The following is an 18551-nucleotide window of genomic DNA, read 5'->3' on the forward strand; positions in this document are numbered from 1 at the left end:
TGTAAAAACTTTGATGTCATGATTTGATTCTATGCAATATAGTGTATCTGTGATCTAAATTCTTTGTCCCAATTGGAGGGAGACAAAACTTACTGTATATACTTGGAATTTGTTTAAACAATTTTTTAGAATTCTCAATATGTGCAAAGGTTCAGTTTTATTTAAAATTTTTGTTCTCTGTTATGTAAACTGTTGACCTTCACTTAGGGTTCTTAGTTATTTTGTATGTAAAAGGTGTTGTGGTTCCCCTCGGGAACGGAACTGTGTAGCGCGCGCAAATTTTGGTTGGCCTAGGTAGAAAGGTGAAACAAGAGTCAGTCGGGGACCAGCTACCAAACTGTCAACTGCTCATGTAAAAGTTGTGTATTGTGTTGGTCCTGAGAGAGGCTTTTCCTGGCGATTTCCAATGCCTCGGATGGATAGATAAAGAGCTGGAACTGTTCTGGAATTGATGTCTATCATCGCCACCAAGAAATGACAGAGTCCGTCAATTCTATCTGCAAATCCACCTACCAACATGCAATCGCCACCACATTGCGCAATCGCTGTAATGGAACACTATAGTAATGTACAGTGAAGGATCAGCTTATTGGATGTTTAGTGTACTCAAATACAAGGTAATTTTTTAACTGAACTTTTGTACCTACCGTGATTTATTCTCAGTCACATATCCACTTAGGGTCCCTCCCACGCTAAAGTGCTTACCGAGTGTCCTTTATTGAAAGAAAGTTAAAGTTAATGTGGCAAGAGAGTAAACTAAAGTAAATGATGCTTGCTGAAAGTAATTTTCCTACTGAAACTGCTTATTAATATGTTGTTGCGAACTTCAAAATTAAAAGTTCTTAAGACTGAGGCTTATTAAGTTTTGCTTAGTAAATGATCACATTGCTGCCTGTTGTAAATCGCAAAAGGTGAGTCAGTATCTTACAAATATGTTAACTTTGGGTTTCACTGTAGTAAAAGTGCAAAACTGAAATTGTGGAAAGTTATATACTCATGCTTGTTAAGCACTGGTTCCTGTTGTGTATTAAAAGTGCATATTAATGTTGTAACAGGATTCATAGTTTGCCTATCATGCTCATGCTACATAAGGATTAATAGAAAGACAACTATCTATGAAAACAGTAACATCTTCATTCAAAAGACAGTGATAAGTATTCTGTTAGTGAATTCCATTTAACTTTCATTCTAAATAGAAAAGTATTTAGCTGAGAGCGATTTAACCTGTGACCAGTTCATAATTTTGCAATGAATTACATTTACAATTTTATGTCAGCTAGGAAAATGTTTGAAAAGTAATACTGAACCTATGTCCAATTTGTGATTCTACAGTGTATATTAATAGTAATGTTATAAAGACCATTCAGTTTGAATAAGCCCTGAAAGTAATAGTGTGTATTGTTATCTGTTATATTTATGCAAATAATTTGTTCTACTCTGTCAACTCCAGACTTAACGTTAATATAAGCAGGTGTCAGAGTTCATTGCATTCGCGTGTGGCAAAATATAGGTTGTGTTTGTCCGTTAAAGTTACTCATACCTATTTTCTTGAACAAGAAGGTCAATCATTCTCTTGCCTAATTAGGCTGGCGACCGTTTTCTTCATTCTTTGAACAGTGTAGTTAGGTAAAATATTGTTTCTTACTGTTTAAATATTTACGTAATTCTTACTTTCGCTTCCGATAAGCCACCTCCGTTAGGTACAACACGGTCAGCATAGTAAAATTCCTCTCAGAGGGTAACGCTGCTCTGTTGCTTTATACCATAATTACTTTAACAAGATAGTTTTATTTCACGACCTGACTCCAACTTTAAGGTTATGGTATAGCAGTAACGGACAGTAGTGCTACAGGGTGTGACAATAAATGCAAAATCTAAAGTGAAGCGCTGGGGCGAATTAATCCTTTACCTTATCATTACCGTTAAAGATATCTGATTCTTTGTCCCTTGTTGTTGAAACTGGTTGGGAGAACAGTTTATTGATTGACCCGGTAGAAAGAGTATATCACCGACTTTCTAACTTACTCGTCGCAGTGGGTTGGAATTATGTCTAAAAAAGTGATCCTTTAATTCTGCTGCGCAGTGCAGTTTGGATTCCGTAGAAATGTTGGAACACGTGAGGCAATACTGACCCTAAGACTTATCTTAGAAGAAAGATTAAGGAAAGGCAAACATACGTTTCTAGCATTTGTAGACTTACAGAAAGCTTTTGACAATGTTGACTGGAATACTCTCTTTCAAATTCTGAAGGTGGCAGGGGTAAAATACAGGGAGCGAAAGGCTATTTACAATTTGTACAGAAACCAGATGGCAGTTACAAGAGTCGAGGGACATGAAAGGGAAGCAGTGGTTGGGAAGGGAGTGAGACAGGGTTGTAGCCTATCCCCAATGTTATTCAATCTGTATATTGTGCAAGCAGTGAAGGAAACAAAAGAAAAATTCGGAGTAGATATTAAAATCCATGGAGAAGAGATAAAAACTGAGGTTCGCCGATGGCATTGTAATTCTGTCAGAGACAGCAAAGGACTTGGAAGAGCAGTTGCACGGAATGGACAGTGTTTTGAAAGGAGGGTATAAGATGAACATCAACAAAAGCAAAACGAGGCTAATGGAATGTAGTCGAATTAAATAGGGTGATGCTGCGGGAATTAGATTAGGAAATGAGACGCTTAAAGTAGTGAATGAGTTTTGCTATTTGGGGAGCAAAATAACTGATGATGGTCGAAGTAGAGAGGATATAAAATGTAGACTGGCAATGGGAAGGAAAGCGTTTCTGAAGAAGAGAAGTTTGTTAACATCGAGTATAGATTTAAGTGTCAGGAAGTCATTTCTGAAAGTGTTTGTATGGAGTGTAGCCATGTATGGAAGTGAAACATGGACGATAAATACACTCCTGGAAATGGAAAAAAGAACACATTGACACCGGTGTGTCAGACCCACCATACTTGCTCCGGACACTGCGAGAGGGCTGTACAAGCAATGATCACACGCACGGCACAGCGGACACACCAGGAACCGCGGTGTTGGCCGTCGAATGGCGCTAGCTGCGCAGCATTTGTGCACCGCCGCCGTCAGTGTCAGCCAGTTTGCCGTGGCATACGGAGCTCCATCGCAGTCTTTAACACTGGTAGCATGCCGCGACAGCGTGGACGTGAACCGTATGTGCAGTTGACGGACTTTGAGCGAGGGCGTATAGTGGGCATGCGGGAGGCCGGGTTGACGTACCGCCGAATTGCTCAACACGTGGGGCGTGACGTCTCCACAGTACATCGATGTTGTCGCCAGTGGTCGGCGGAAGGTGCACGTGCCAGTCGACCTGGGACCGGACCGCAGCGACGCACGGATGCACGCCAAGACCGTAGGATCCTACGCAATGCCGTAGGGGACCGCACCGCCACTTCCCAGCAAATTAGGGACACTGTTGCTCCTGGGGTATCGGCGAGGACCATTCGCAACCGTCTCCATGAAGCTGGGCTACGGTCCCGCACACCGTTAGGCCGTCTTCCGCTCACGCCCCAACATCGTGCAGCCCGCCTCCAGTGGTGTCGCGACAGGCGTGAAAGGAGGGACGAATGGAGACGTGTCGTCTTCAGCGATGAGAGTCGCTTCTGCCTTGGTGCCAATGATGGTCGTATGCGTGTTTGGCGCCGTGCAGGTGAGCGCCACAATCAGGACTGCATACGACCGAGGCACACAGGGCCAACACCCGGCATCATGGTGTGGGGAGCGATCTCCTACACTGGCCGTACACCACTGGTGATCGTCGAGGGGACACTGAATAGTGCACGGTACATCCAAACCGTCATCGAACCCATCGTTCTACCAATCCTAGACCGGCAAGGGAACGTGCTGTTCCAACAGGACAGTGCACGTCCGCATGTATCCCGTGCCACCCAACGTGCTCTAGAAGGTGTAAGTCAACTACCCTGGCCAGCAAGATCTCCGGATCTGTCCCCCATTGAGCATGTTTGGGACTGGATGAAGCGTCGTCTCACGCGGTCTGCACGTCCAGCACGAACGCTGGTCCAATTGAGGCGCCAGGTGGAAATGGCATGGCAAGCCGTTCCACAGGACTACATCCAGCATCTCTACGATCGTCTCCATGGGAGAATAGCAGCCTGCATTGCTGCGAAAGGTGGATATACATTGTACTAGTGCCGACATTGTGCATGCTCTGTTGCCTGTGTCTACGTGCCTGTGGTTCTGTCAGTGTGATCATGTGATGTATCTGACCCCAGGAATGTGTCAATAAAGTTTCCCCTTCCTGGGACAATGAATTCACGGTGTTCTTATTTCAATTTCCAGGAGTGTAGTTTGGACAAGAAGAGAATAGAAGCTTTCGAAATGTGGTGCTACAGAAGAATGCTGAAGATTAGATGGGTAGATCACATAACTAATGAGGAGGTATTGAATAGAATTGGGGAGAAGTGGAGTTTGTGGCACAACTTGACTTGAAGAAGGCATCACTGATTTAGTATTGGAGGGCAGCGTGGAGGGTAAAAATCGTAGAGGGGGACCAAGAGATGAATACACTACGCAGATTCAGAAGGATATAGGCTGCAGTAGGTACTGGGAGACGATGAAGCTTGCACAGGATAGAGTAGCATGGAGAGCTGCATCAAAACAGTCTCAGGACTGAAGACCACAACAACAACAACAACAGTGCAGTTTTAGACCGCTGCGTACGCCCTCTCTAGTGGTTGGTACAGACCTGCAGCGTGGGCCGCCAGAAGCCGATATCCGGGTCCCTGTCCCACTCCTCGTCCGAGACTATTGCGCAGCGGCCGTCGCCGGCGGGGTCGTAGGCCATGTAGTCCTTGCAGCACTTGCGAACGCAGGGAGCCGCCCCCGCACACACGCAGGCGAAGGCGACGTGTAGTGCCGTGCTGCCCTCGCGCATGCCATCCACGCAGAAGGAGGTCGCCGGCACCAGCGCGCCCTCTGGGGCCGTGTCCAGGACCAGCACCTCCAGCTCCACCTATGCAACACACACTGCTTTTGCAAAAATGGTTCAAATGGCTCTGAGCACTATGGGACTTAACTGCGGAGGTCATCAGTCCCCTAGAACTTAGAACTACTAAAACCTAACTAACCTAAGGACATCACACACATCCATGCCCGAGGCAGGATTCGAACCTACGACCGTAGCGGTCGCGCGGTTCCAGACTGTAGCGCCTAGAACCTCTCGGCCACCCCGGCCGGTACTACTTTTGCAGCGGAAATCATCTTGCACGAGGCGCCTTAGAGAAGTATGGCCTAATATTTGGTGACTGTGAATTTTAATATTTTTCTAATAATGAAATGCCGTGAAATGAAATGAATCAAACAACTTATAGCCGTGTTGACTGTTAAACGATTGCGTTTGTTCCAAAAATATTAAAACGTTTTTCAGATAGCGATACCAGTCACAAAATCTGTTGAATACGATTTTCACTCTGCAGCTCAGTGTGCGCTGATGTGAAACTTCCTCGAAGATTAAATTCGTGTGCCGGACCGAGACTCAAACTCGAGACCTTTGCCCTTCGCGGACAAGTGCGCTACCATCTGAGCTACCCATGCACGATTCACGCCCCGTCCTCACAGCTTTACTTCTGCCAGTACCTCGTCTCCTATCTTCCAAACTTTAAAGAAGCTCTCCTGCGAACCTTGCAGGACTAGCACACCTGAAAGAAATGATATTGCGGAGACATGGCTTAGCCACAGCCTGGGGGATATTTCCAGAATGAGATTTTCACTCTGCAGCGGAGTATGCGCTTCATATGAAACATCCTGGCAGATTAAAACTGTGTGCCGGACCGAGACTCGAACTCGGGACCTTTCCCTTTCGCGGGCAAGTGCTCTGCTATCTTAGCTACCCAAGCACGATTCACGACCCCTCCTCACAGTTTTACTTCTGCCAGTACCTCGTCTCCTACCTTCCAAACTTTACGGAAGTTCTCCTGCGAACCATGTCAGACAAGAAACGAAAGAAAAAAGCAACACATTTCGAGGTATGAACTTCACCTTCAGGCTACAATGCCAATAGAAAAACATTTAACTAAAGTACACGTATATGTCAAACGTGTTCTGTATGGTCTTGGCATGAGCTCTGGTCATCCTATGGAGAGAGAGAAGGATAATCTAATATGTTCATACGTTGGTCTACAGTTGACATAATTTAAAAAAATAATCACACACGTTGTTTTATATAATGGCTGTCTTCCTGTAGTGTGTTCAATTACGTCCACTGTGACGGCTCCTTGGATCTTGTTGACCATTGTCCAAGAACTTGCAAAGAAAACTTCAAACACGACACCACAATCACTTCCCCTGTGCAACAGAAACAAGATGGCGATCAAAATAACGCTTGTTTCTATTTAACTGTCGGTAAGTCGATGCTGGTGTTGTCAGTTACTTGCAATGTCTTCTAAACACGTGCTTTTATTTGCATACTTGTTACGAGAGGTGCAGTGGTCCTCTCAAAGATAAACTTTGACTAAAGCACCAGGCTGAGGCCATATTGAATCTCGTCAAGCTCGTATCTTTGGCGTTTTATACTAAAACCACATTATAACTTATGTCCTATAAATAAATGCTGTCCCAATATACTAGCACACTGAGGATCTATCAGAAAGGTACAGTCTGCTGATATTAAATGTCAGATAATAAGTTATCGGCATGTAAAGGTCTCAGAAGGCATGAAACAGAACAAAGTTCCAAGTTGTATGCCATAACAGTGGTATAATTGTAACTTCTTACGTTGTGGTTGAAGATGTGCAATTTCAAATACGATAACCTACAAGAACTGCGAGCTCGCAGTAACAGTATTTTTGAACAGATTGATAGGAGCACGCTGCGCCGAACGTGGGAAGAGCTAGATTACAGACTTGATGTCTGCAGAATAAGTAGGGGAGCACATATGGACCACTTGTATTACGTGAGAAAGCTTTTCAAGTTTTTCTATGTGTGTGCAAAGTCCTGTGACAATATGTCAAATAATACAGCTCCAACAAATCTATGAAATCGCTTTAATCATTTATAAAGACCTTGCACTGACGCCAACGTAGATTTTACTAAGGACCCTGAAAATAATATAAGAGAAAGAGCTCGTAAGGAGACATATAGACAGTCGTTTTTCCATCGCCCCACTTTCTAGTGGAATAAGAATGCAAATGACCAGTAGTGATACAAGGTACTCTTCTACATACAATACAGAGTGGGTTGCAGAGTATGTATGTAGGTATAGTTGTAGATCTTTCAGATATATCTTAAACAAAGTTTTATTTGGAGAAAAACTTTTAACTAAATAAAAAAATTTATTTGTTTGTTGTGAAACAGATGGTCACTGATATCTTAAAACCAGGTAAACCCAACAACAAAACTGAAAGCTATCGTCCTACTGCCATTCTGGCTCTCTCTTTCCAAGCACTAACCCCGACTTGTGGGGTCTGCTGGGTAATCGGATGCAACACGTTAATTTTTAAGGGGCGGCTGGATGCCCTTCCTGTCGCCACCCCGTGCCCCCCAGGAAGAAATTAGTGTACTCCAACTGTCTGCGTCGAGTGAAACCATGGGACAGCGCGAATGTTGGGTTGGGGTTGTTTGGGGGAAGGAGACCAGACAGCGAGGTCATCGGTCTCATCTGATTAGGGAAGGACGGGGAAGGCAGTCGGCTGTGCCCTTTCAAAGGAACCATCCCGGCATTTTCCTGGAGCGATTTAGGGAAATCACGGAAAACCTAAATCAGGATGGCCGGACGCGGGATTGAACCGTCGTCCTCCCGAATGACAGTGCGAATGTGTTCAGATGTCTGCGAGCTATGTAACTAAGGCGGAACGTGGGGACCAGCCCGGCATTCACCTATCTGGATGTGGAAAACCGCCTAAAAACCACATCCAGGCTGGCTGGCACACCGGCCCTCGTCGTTAATCCGCCAGGCGGATTCGACTCGTGGCCGGCACGCCTACTCGAGTCCAGGAAGCAGCGCGTCAGCGCTCTCGGCGATTCTGGAGGGGCCTCCTGCCATTCTGACTAAGATGTAAAAACTACTCGAGAAGCTGCTGTATGACAAGATACGTATCGAGGTACTTGGAAAGATTCCTATTGAACTGGCCGGATTCCGACCAAGCCACAGCTGTGTGGATGACTTCCTTTCATTGACAACTTACACAAAGCTGGGTTTCAGAAACAACTAAAGACCTCTGCTGTGTTTATTGATCTGACAGCACTTAGGATAGCGTGTGGAGGCAGTATGCTGTCTATCAGCCGCTCAAAATAATACTTTGCAGAAGAACAGCACATCTTCTTAACAATATGCCGACTGAAAGACTACTTCAGGTAATTATAGGCAATACCACCAAGACCCTCAACAGTGGCATACCTCAAGGCTCACTCCTAGCTCCGCTGAATTTAGATTGTATGTTGCAGACATGCGAGACACTCAGTCCAGGCAGTTTGCTTATGCTGATCACTGGGAGACAGGAACACAGCACCGAAGATATATTAACAAAAGTCCCAAGCACAATGGGACAATATTTCCGTAAATAGAGACTTGAAACGAATCTTAACACAACTGAATCGACATGCTTTCATTATTCTAGCCATCCGGTAAATGGACATATTTTTCGAAGTTTACCGCCTGGCCCATAACAAGTATCCACAGTACCTTGCACTTATACTTGACAGAACGGTGTCATTTAAGCAACATCTAAGAAAGACTGCAGCTAAACTGACGTCAAGTAATAATATTCTGCAAAAATTGAGTTGTACAACATGAGATTCTGAAGCTCCGAACTTACGAGCATCTGCCTTCGGTCTTGCCTACTCAGCGGCAGAATATTACAGCCCTGTCTGAATAAACACCAGCCACAGGAAACGGGTGGGTACGTAACTAAATCAAACAATGCAGAATCTTGCTGCTACAAGCAAATCCACTCCCGCATGCTGGAGATCTGTGCTGGGCCGCTGCCCACAAACTACCCTTAGAAAAAAAGAATAAACTTCTAAGGAAATATAAGAAAATCAGCAACAACCAGCAGCCACTAATTCATAAGGACATATCTGCTATCCCAATCAACAGATTTCGCTACAGACTTTCCCCACTCAGAGCAGCTAGCGACCTGGCGAACTTTGACTTCAATCTCCACGGAATCTCCACGGAATCAAATCAAAGTCACAAGGACTTAAGTCCGGGGAGTACAGTACTTTCCAGACCCATCGACCGAACAGAGCAGCCACAGCATGAGCAGTGTGCACCCTCGCATTCTCGTGCAAAATAATGGGTGGGTTGCGCAGAAAGTGTCGCCGCTTCTTTCGCAAAGCTGGTCGCAGGTGATGCTCCAAAAACGAACAGTAATACTGTGAATTTGATGAAGGACCACTTCGTGGCATTTGGTTCAGAACTGTTCCAGAGATTCGACAGGCAGTAGGCCGCTCCATTCCCACCATCAACAGAACTGGCTCTGCTAACGGTATACTACGCCTTCCACATGAATGGCAACGGGTTCTACACTACGCTGGTGACTACTTTGAAGGACAGTAACAGGTGCAAACACGTAACTCTTTTGTATCGGTTGTGAATAAACAGTTGTCACTATTTAAGTTCCAACCCTCGTATCGTGCATACTGTTTGATTTTCTAAGCCCATCTTCATCAGCCCACAATCCGTACTCGAGCTCCTGTTACTGTGCAGGTCCCCTCATCTCGGCTTGCACTTTACGCCAGACCCCGACTTAGCTGCAAGGCGTCATCATAGATCACGTGGAACACTAGGTTTTCGACGTCAAGGCCAGACCAGAGCTGATGATCCACAACAGAAATCAGCTATAGTTTCGACAACCTCCATAAACTGTGCCCGCACCGAGACCTCAGAGTAACCTTTGCAACAACTGTGATCTACTGTGACCTTATCCATAGAGATGCAACACATGGTCACATCACCAGTATGACCCCAGCCCGGCAAGAGATCACAGAAGCATGTGGGATCATCAGCGCATTACGTAATCAATGTCACTCTTCTTCTATATAAGCGGGCAGTGGGCTCCAGCGGAACCATTCCACTGTGAGCTCTGTCTGCAACAGCATTGAAGCACTATGCCTCGTGGACGTGTGTATCGTCAACGCCGCCATCGTATGCCTGTCTACAAACATATTATTAGCCTCGAGAATAAACTCGGAGGGAATGGAACAGCCCAAGCTGTGATACTAAATGGACCTATATTCTTCCGTGGCTGCCGGCTCCCACTGAAGGCGAACCATCACCTCCTACATCTGCATCTACATACGTACTGCACAAGCCATCATTCGGTGCGTGGCGGAGGGTACCCTGTACCACTATTAGTCATTTCAGTTCCTGTTCCACTCCCAATCAGAGCGACGGAGAAAGGACTGCCTATATGCGTCTGTGAGAGACCTAGTTTCCCTGTATCTTACCTCCGTGGTCCTCAAGCAAAACGTGTGTTGACGGTAATAGGAACACTCTGCAGTCAGCTTCAAATGCCGATTCTCAGATTTCTTAATATTTTTCCTTGAAAAGAACGTCGCCTACGCACCAGGGATTCCTATTTGAGTGCCCGAAGCATCTCTGTAATACTTGCGTGTTGTTCGAACCAGCTGGTAACAAATCTAGAAAGCGGCCTCTCAATGTTTTCTATGTGTTCCTTTAATCCGACCTGGTATGGATACCAAACACTCAAGCAGCACTCAAGAACGGGTCGCAGTAGTGTCCTACATGTGGTGTCCTTTACAGGTGAACCACACTTCCCTAAAATTCTCCCGATAAACCGAAGTTGACCATTCGCCTTCCCTACTACAGTGTTTATATGCTCGTTCCATTATATATCGTTTTGAAACGTTTCGCCGGCCGCGGTGGTCTCGCGGTTCTAGGCACTCAGTCCGGAACCGCGCGACTGCTACGGTCGCAGGTTCGAATCCTGCCTCGGGCATGGATGTGTGTGGTGTCCTTAGGTTAGTTAGGTTTAAGTAGTTCTAAGTTCTAGGGGACTGATGACCATAGATGTTAAGTCCCATAGTGCTCAGAGCCATTTGAACCATTTTTTTTAAACGTTTCCTCTAGATGTGTAATCAATGTGAATGTGTTTAACAGCATATTACTAATGTTGTTTTCGAACATTATGGGTTTGCTTTTCCTAATCATCTGCATTAACTTTCATTTTTCTACATTCATCACACCAAGTAGAAATTTTGTCTAAGTCATCTTGTATCTTCCAAAAATCACTCAGCGGCGACACCTCCCGTAAACTAAAGCGCCATCAGCAAACAGCCACAGATTGCTGCTCACCCTGTCCTCTCATTTGTTTATGTAGTAAATAACAACTGCCCTATCATACTTCCTTGGGACACTCCTGACGATGCTGTTGTCTCTGATGAAAACTTACCGTCGAGGACAACGTATGGGGTCTTCGAGCCACCCACCTATCTGGAAACCGAATTAGAATTATATTAATACCGTCAGCTGACGACGCGCGTTGATATATATCAACGGGGACGGGTGAAAATGTATGCTCCGACGGGGACTCGAACTCGGGGTCTCCTGCTTACATGGCAGACGCTCTATCCATCTGAGCCACCGAGGACACAGAAGATAGTGCGACTGCGGGAACTATCTCGCGCACGCCTCCCGCGAGACCCACATTCTCACCCTACATGTCCACACACTACATTCGTGGTATCCCACCCCAGCACACTCATTACTTACCAAGTCCCGTAAGAGTTCTGGGAATATGTGTGCATCCGCACAGAAGAAGGAGGTCATGGCCGGTGTTGCCAGGACTATATAATTATATATCTGGGAACCTATTCCGTGTGCTCGGACCTGCGTTAACATCCGGAAGTGGGGCACCGCATCGAACACTTTTCGAAAATCTAGGATTATGGAATTTGCCTGTTAGCCTTCATTCATTTGAGCAAAGGGCAAGCTGAGTTTCTGAAAACGTGCTGATTCGTGGACAGAAGCTTTCCCGTCTCAAGGAAATTTGTTACCTTCGAACTGAGGATATGTTCAAGAATTCTGCAGCAAGCTAATGTTAAAGACATTTATCTGTAATTCTGCGCGTCTATTCTTTTACCTTTCTTGTATTCATGAGTCACATGCGTTTCTTTCAGTCCCTTGGGACTTTGCTCTGGGCGAGAGATTCGCCATAAATGCAAGCTAAGAAAGGGGCCAATGCTGTAGAGCACTCTTTGTAAACAGAATTTGGATTCCATTCGGACCTAGCGACTTATTTCTTTTCAACTCTTTCAGTTGTTTGTCGCGAGTCTGTGCAATGATCAAAGGATGACGTGTTTGTACAATTCTCCTGCGTGAATGATTTTTTTAAACGCAAAAAAGGAAAAAAAACTTAGGTTTGCCTTCCACTACCTTCTACCGCCACACACCAGATTGGTCAACGAGTGACTGCGTGGAAGTTTTACTCCCAATTAGCATTTTTACACAGGATCAGATTTTTCTCCAGTTCTCGGCAAGATCTTTGGCTAAGGTATGATGATGGCATTTATTTTATGCTTCATGCATCGATCTTTTTACGGGCGCATTGATCTCTACTAACTTTAGCCTGTCGTCATTTGCGCGTTTTCCTTTGAACTGAGAGTCCAACAGCCGTTGCTTCCTCAGCATTCCCCGAATTTCGTTTTTAAACCACGGTATGTCTTTTCCTTCCTTAATCCTGTTCTTCAGAGTAGGAATCAATCTGTTTAAACGTTGCCCGTAATAGCTGTACGTTCATCATTTTGGAGCTAAATGATGTCAGTCCCTTGTCTAAGTGGGTTTGCTAACAACTGCTTATCTGCTCTTTCTAGCAGAAATACTCTCCTAGCCTTTCTGATTAAATTTTCATCTTTAGTGACCATAGTTGCTATGATGACTACATGGTCGTTAACTGCTGTGCATTTCTTTTGAAGCAATGTGTAAAAGGACCGATTCCCGTCAGATCACCGAAGTTAAGTGCTGTCGGGCTGGGCTAGCACTTGGATGGGTGTCCATCTGGTCTGCTGAGTGCTGTTGGCAAGCGGGGTGCACTCAGCCCTTGTGAGGCAAACTGAGGAGCTACTTGATTGAGAAGAAGCGGCTCCGGTCTCATAAACTGACATACGATCGAGAGAGCGGTGTGCTGACCACATGCCCCTCCATATCTGCATCCAGTGACGCCTGTGGTCTGAGGATGACACGGCGGCCGGTCGGTACCGTTGGGCCTTCATGGCCTCTTCGGGCGGAGTTTAGTTTAGTTTAGTAATGTGTAAAAAGTGGTGGGCAGGAATTATTAACACTCATCTGTACACAATGACGGAAGAAAAATTGCAGCACCGAAAAATAATTAATGTAGAGTACTGAAATTTCGAGAATATATTGGTCTAGGAAACATTTAAGTGATTAACAATGCAAGGTTACAGGTCAATGTAAACGCTAGATAAGCCACGGCAAAAGCGAAATGCTGGTGCGTTAATAAATGGTGCAACCGCCAGAATGGTGAATGGAAACATGTAAACGCGCTTGCGTTGTACCAGTTTGTGTGATGGAGTATTACGCCAGATGCAGTTAGTTAGTCAGTGCTGGGGCGGTTAATGCTGTTTGAGGATGACGCTTGAGGTGTCGTCCGATGATGTGCCATATGTGCTCGATTGGAAGACATCTGTTGATCCGGCAGGCGAGGGCAACACGCCGACACTCTGTAGAGCATTTTTGGATACAACAACGGTATGTGAGCGAGTGTTATCCTGCTGGGAAGCAGCCCCTGGAATATTCTTCATGAATGGCGGCACACAGGTCGCATCATCAGATTGACTTACAAATAAGCAGTCAGGGTGCTTGGGCTAAGCACGAGAGTGCTCCTGCTGTAATACGAAATTGCATCCCAGACCGTAACTCCAAGTGTAGGTCCAGTATGTGTAGCACATGGAAAGGTTGGTCTCAGGCTCTTAACTGGCTTCATTCTAACTAATACACGGGCGTCACTGGCACCGAGGCCGAACCAGATTTCATCAGGGAACGCAACGGATCACCGCCGTGCCCTCGAATGAGCTCTCGCTTGGCGCCACTGAAGTCGCAAACGGTGGTGGTCTGGGGTCAGTGGAACGCGCACTACAGGGGGTCTTCCTTGAAATAACCGATTTGAAACAGTTCGTCGTGTCACTGTGGGGCAAACTGCTGCTCACAGCGCTGCTGCAGATGCAGTACGATGCGCCAGAGCCGTACGCCGAACACGATGGTCTTCCCTGTCGGTAGTGCCACGCGGCCATCTGGAGCCCGGTCTTCTTGCGACCCGACATTCTCGTAACTACTGCTGCCAGCAGTCATGTACAGTGGCTACATTCCTGCCAAGTTTCTCTGCAGTATCGCAAAAGAGACATCCTGCTTCTGGTAGCAGTGTTTCACGACCTCATTCAAACTCTGTTCAAATTGTTCAGATGGCTCTGAGTACTATGGGACTTAACTTCTAAGGTCATCAGTTCCCTAGAACTTACAACTACGTCAACCTAACTAACCTAAGGACATCACACACAGCCATGCCCGAGGCAGGATTCGAACCTGCGACCGTAGCGGTCGCGCGGTTCCAGCCTGTAGCGCCTAGAACCGCTCGGCCACCACTGCCGGCCTCAAACTCTGTGAGGTGTTGATAAAGGCTTCTTCGTCACCTTAAAGGCATTCTTGCCTAATGCAAACTCACCACGTCCACTCTCAAAGGTATCTAACTCTTACAACCGTTACAACGTGTATTTAAAGCAAACCTGATTTGCATCGTCAGAGTGGTATTACTAGCGCCACTCTCATGCCGCTAGCACAAACTCTGAATAGACATCATCTTTCACATACAGATACACGTATGCCAACTTTTGTTTGTGTTCCACAATTCATTCTTGGTCCTGCGATTTTTTTCCGTCGTGTATTTAAAAGAATTAGAAATGTTCAACATGACGCTCTTTTTACAGATATTTTGCGATGTGCATGAGAAATGACTCGTTCCACACCATTATGATATACAATGCATTTGATCCATGGAACATGAAACTAAGTAACTAACTAACTGTCTGTACTGCCACTTGCGGCACTCACAATACCACAGGCGGGCCTACAGCTACCCCTGCAGCCATAAAATTGGCGTCAACCATCCATTTATCTCGACACCGCTTTTGTACAGCACTAATATAGTGCTGGACTCACCAGTGTACACTTCAGCGCCCAGCTCACTCCTATCCACAACACAGGACACTGCCCAGTTCATTACTATCCCTAAATGACAGTGGGTGTCTGGCAAAGTGTTTTAGACTTGCTTAAACTGCTCATGATAACTATCGCTATTCATTTCTGTGAATTCCGTCGATCACGAACGAAGTGCTATGTACGAGGGTGAATCAAATGAAAACCTTAAATATTTTTTTAAATATTATTTATTGTGCAGAAGTGGTACAAAGCTGTATCACTTTTCAACATAATCTACCCCACGCTCAATGCAAGTCCTCCAGCGCTTACAAAGTGCATAAATTCCTTTAGAAAAAATTTCTTTTGGTAGTCCGCGCAACCACTCATGCACCGCGTGGCGTACCTCTTCATCAGAACGTAACTTCTTTCCTCCCATTGCGTCTTTGAGTGGTCCAAACATATGGAAATCACATGGGGCAAGGTCTGGCGAGTTTGGTGGATGAGGAAGACACTCAAAATGCAGGTCTGTGATTGTTGGAACTGTTGTACGGGCAGTGTGGGGCCTTGCATTGTCATGTCGCAAAAGGACACCTGCTGACAGCAATTCACGTCGCTCTGATTTGATTGCAGGCCGCAGATGATTTTTTAGGAGATCTGTGTATGATGCACAGGTGACAGTGGTCCCTCTAGGCATGTAATGCTCCAAAATGACGCCTTTTTCGTCCCAAAAGAGAGTCGGCATAATCTTCCCTGCTGATGGTTCTGGTCGAAACTTTTTTGGTTTTGGTGATGAGGAATGGCGCCGTTCCTTGCTCGCTCTCTTCGTTTCCGGTAGGTGGAAGTGAACCCAGATTTCGTCCCCAGTAACGATTCTTGCAAGGAAGCCATCACCTTTTCGTTCAAAGCGCCGAAGATGTTCTTAACAAGCGTCAACACGTCGTTTTCTCATTTCAGGAGTCAGCTGCCGTGGCACCCATTTTGCAGACACTTTGTGAAACTGGAGCACATCATGCACAGTGTGGTGTGCTGACCCATGACTAATCTATAAACATGCTGCAATGTCATTCAGTGTCACTCGGCGGTTTTCCTTCACTATGGCTTCAACCGCTGCAATGTTCTGTGGAGTCACAACTCGTTGTGCCTGACCTGGACGAGGACGATCTTCCACTGAAGTCACACCATTTGCGAACTTCCTACTCCATTCGTAGTCTTACTGCTGTGACAAACATGCATCACCGTACTGAGCCTTCATCCGTCGATGAATTTCAATAGGTTTTACACCTTCACTACGCAAAAACCGAATAACAGAACGCTGTTCTTCCCTGGTGCAAGTCGCAAGTGTGGTGGCCATCTTTATACTGATACTTCAACGGTATGTGTGCATCTGCAAGATGCTGCCACCTACAGGCCATTCTGCACGCTGTTTGTAGCACGCTTACCAACTTACAGGATAACGGCGCGAAATTTCGATTTGTTATTACAAATTTAAGGTTTTTGTTTGACTCACCCTCGTACCACTGGAGCTGAGCTGCATCTTCCATGCTAACCGAGTGTACTACTGTAGTATCAGAGCTTGATACCAAATGTACTGAACCTATCAACATAACAAATCGTGTTCTATTCAGAGACTATAGAAAATCCCATTTACCGTTTATGTATACGCCATGAAGGAGATGGATTGTCTTGGATTCCCAAAGTGTTAGGTTTTTCATTCGAGGGGCATTCAATAAGCAATGCAACAAATCTTTTCCAAAAGCAGGTTCGTTTTATTGAAGATTCCAATACGCTATATTATTCTCCACTCTTTTGGATACAGAACCCTATTTTTTAACATAATCTCTGTTCAATATGACGGCCTTATGGCACATTGCTGGGAAGTCCTGTGTGCTCCTCTAGGCTGTGCATTTGTGTGATGCCTTGCGCTGTCGCGGAGAAGAAGGAGATTGTTTGCATGTTTGTGGCGGCTAACACGCTGACATAGTTCCTTCAATTTCGTGAGGTGCGTGACCTTGTTGCGATGATGACAGACCCCTCGCCCAATGAATCACCGTGATTTTTTTCCCTGCCAGATTGCCAGATCTCGACAGACATTCTGCAGCCACCTATGAATGCTCTGGTTTTCTGCCAAAAGAAACTCAATGACAGCTCTCCTCCGTTACAGACGCCATTGTGGAGGCTACGTAAAGCACCGCCACCTATCGTAACTCCACGAAACTGTATGGACTGAAGCAGGAACATTCTATGACGTTCCGCAACAAATTCCTCATTTTTTTAAGTAGAATTTGTTGCGAAAGAAAGTTGCGTTACTTATTGAACACTCCTCGCATCTTGTGAAATACGTGTATGTACTCTTACACAAGGTGCCTTCTGCTATGGCTGCTTACCTGTTGAGACCCTACATGCAGGTGAAACTCGTCTACGTCTTGTCCGGGCACGTTCACCAGCTCGAGCTGCGACTCCTGGTCGCAGGTGGCTGTCGCGTTGTACTCGACTCTCACGCCAGACAGAACCCGCGTCACGTTCTCCGGCTCAACGAAGGTGTCGTCTGCAACCAGCAAAGTTGTGCGCTAACTCACATAAGCTCACCAGATAAAATATTGCCCCCCCCTCCCCCCGCTAAAGGCAAACACTAGGGGCAGAGCAGGTGGACTGCTTATGTGACCCTCTACCGTTAATGTAAGTTATGGCAGTGAATTAGCGTGTATGTGAACAGCCGAGTTTATGCAATCAGCTCAGTAAGACGTGTAGAAAGAAGATATGACAGAAGGTAGAAAGAAGCTTTTGTCTTTGGGCGTAACCGTTACCATGCCATGTATGAAGTCGCCCAATCTATTAGTGTATTAGTACAGACTGTCCTAGATGTCTGCAAGGAATTGTGTAAAAGATGCAGAGATGCGTGAAACAAGATTCCAGCTCACAGACAGAAGATACGAGCGTCACAACTTGTCAAAGGCAGCCAGTTAAAATTCCGACAGGAGCTGTTGATGTTAGTGAAGCAGGTTCATCTCGGGCAATTTGCGAGCGAACATTGTGACGGGAACTGCGTACAATGGGAAAATGGAGTCGGATAGCTCACAGATGGCTATTGTTCCCTGCGCGACAGAAAGGTGCACATCTTCAAAGCGCCGAACAATACAGAAACCTGGCAGCAGGCGTATCGTATGCTCCGTCGAGTAACGAGTTTTTTCTTTCTTCAATTGAGGCGAGATATCGAATGAACCGACGCCCTAATGATACGTTTAAGTTACAGTGAATATAATGCAGGTTGAAGGTGATTTTGTGATACTTTGGGGACGTTTTTCGTATCAGGACCTGGACCAACTCAATCACGTTACCGTCAGCATGAAACAAGGTATTTATTTCAAGACTCTCGGTGACCAATTGTGGCATTTCTAGTACATCTTAATGATCAGTATGC

At 45.7% G+C, this 18551-nt stretch overlaps 1 protein-coding gene across 1 annotated transcript in view; it reads right to left on the bottom strand.

Annotated features, from left to right (window-relative positions):
• LOC126204058 (probable G-protein coupled receptor Mth-like 3) overlaps positions 1 to 18551 on the bottom strand; it is a 754641-nt gene that overhangs the window by 625154 nt on the left and 110936 nt on the right. Inside the window, exons 3-4 of the mRNA XM_049938481.1 lie at positions 17518 to 17678; positions 4712 to 4978 (exon numbers count right to left, since the gene is read on the bottom strand). Coding sequence (XP_049794438.1) covers positions 4712 to 4978; positions 17518 to 17678 — 428 coding nt within the window. The remainder of the gene's footprint in view (positions 1 to 4711; positions 4979 to 17517; positions 17679 to 18551) is intronic.

Source organism: Schistocerca nitens, chromosome 9 (assembly GCF_023898315.1).
Source record: "Schistocerca nitens isolate TAMUIC-IGC-003100 chromosome 9, iqSchNite1.1, whole genome shotgun sequence".
Lineage (NCBI taxonomy): Eukaryota > Metazoa > Arthropoda > Insecta > Orthoptera > Acrididae > Schistocerca > Schistocerca nitens.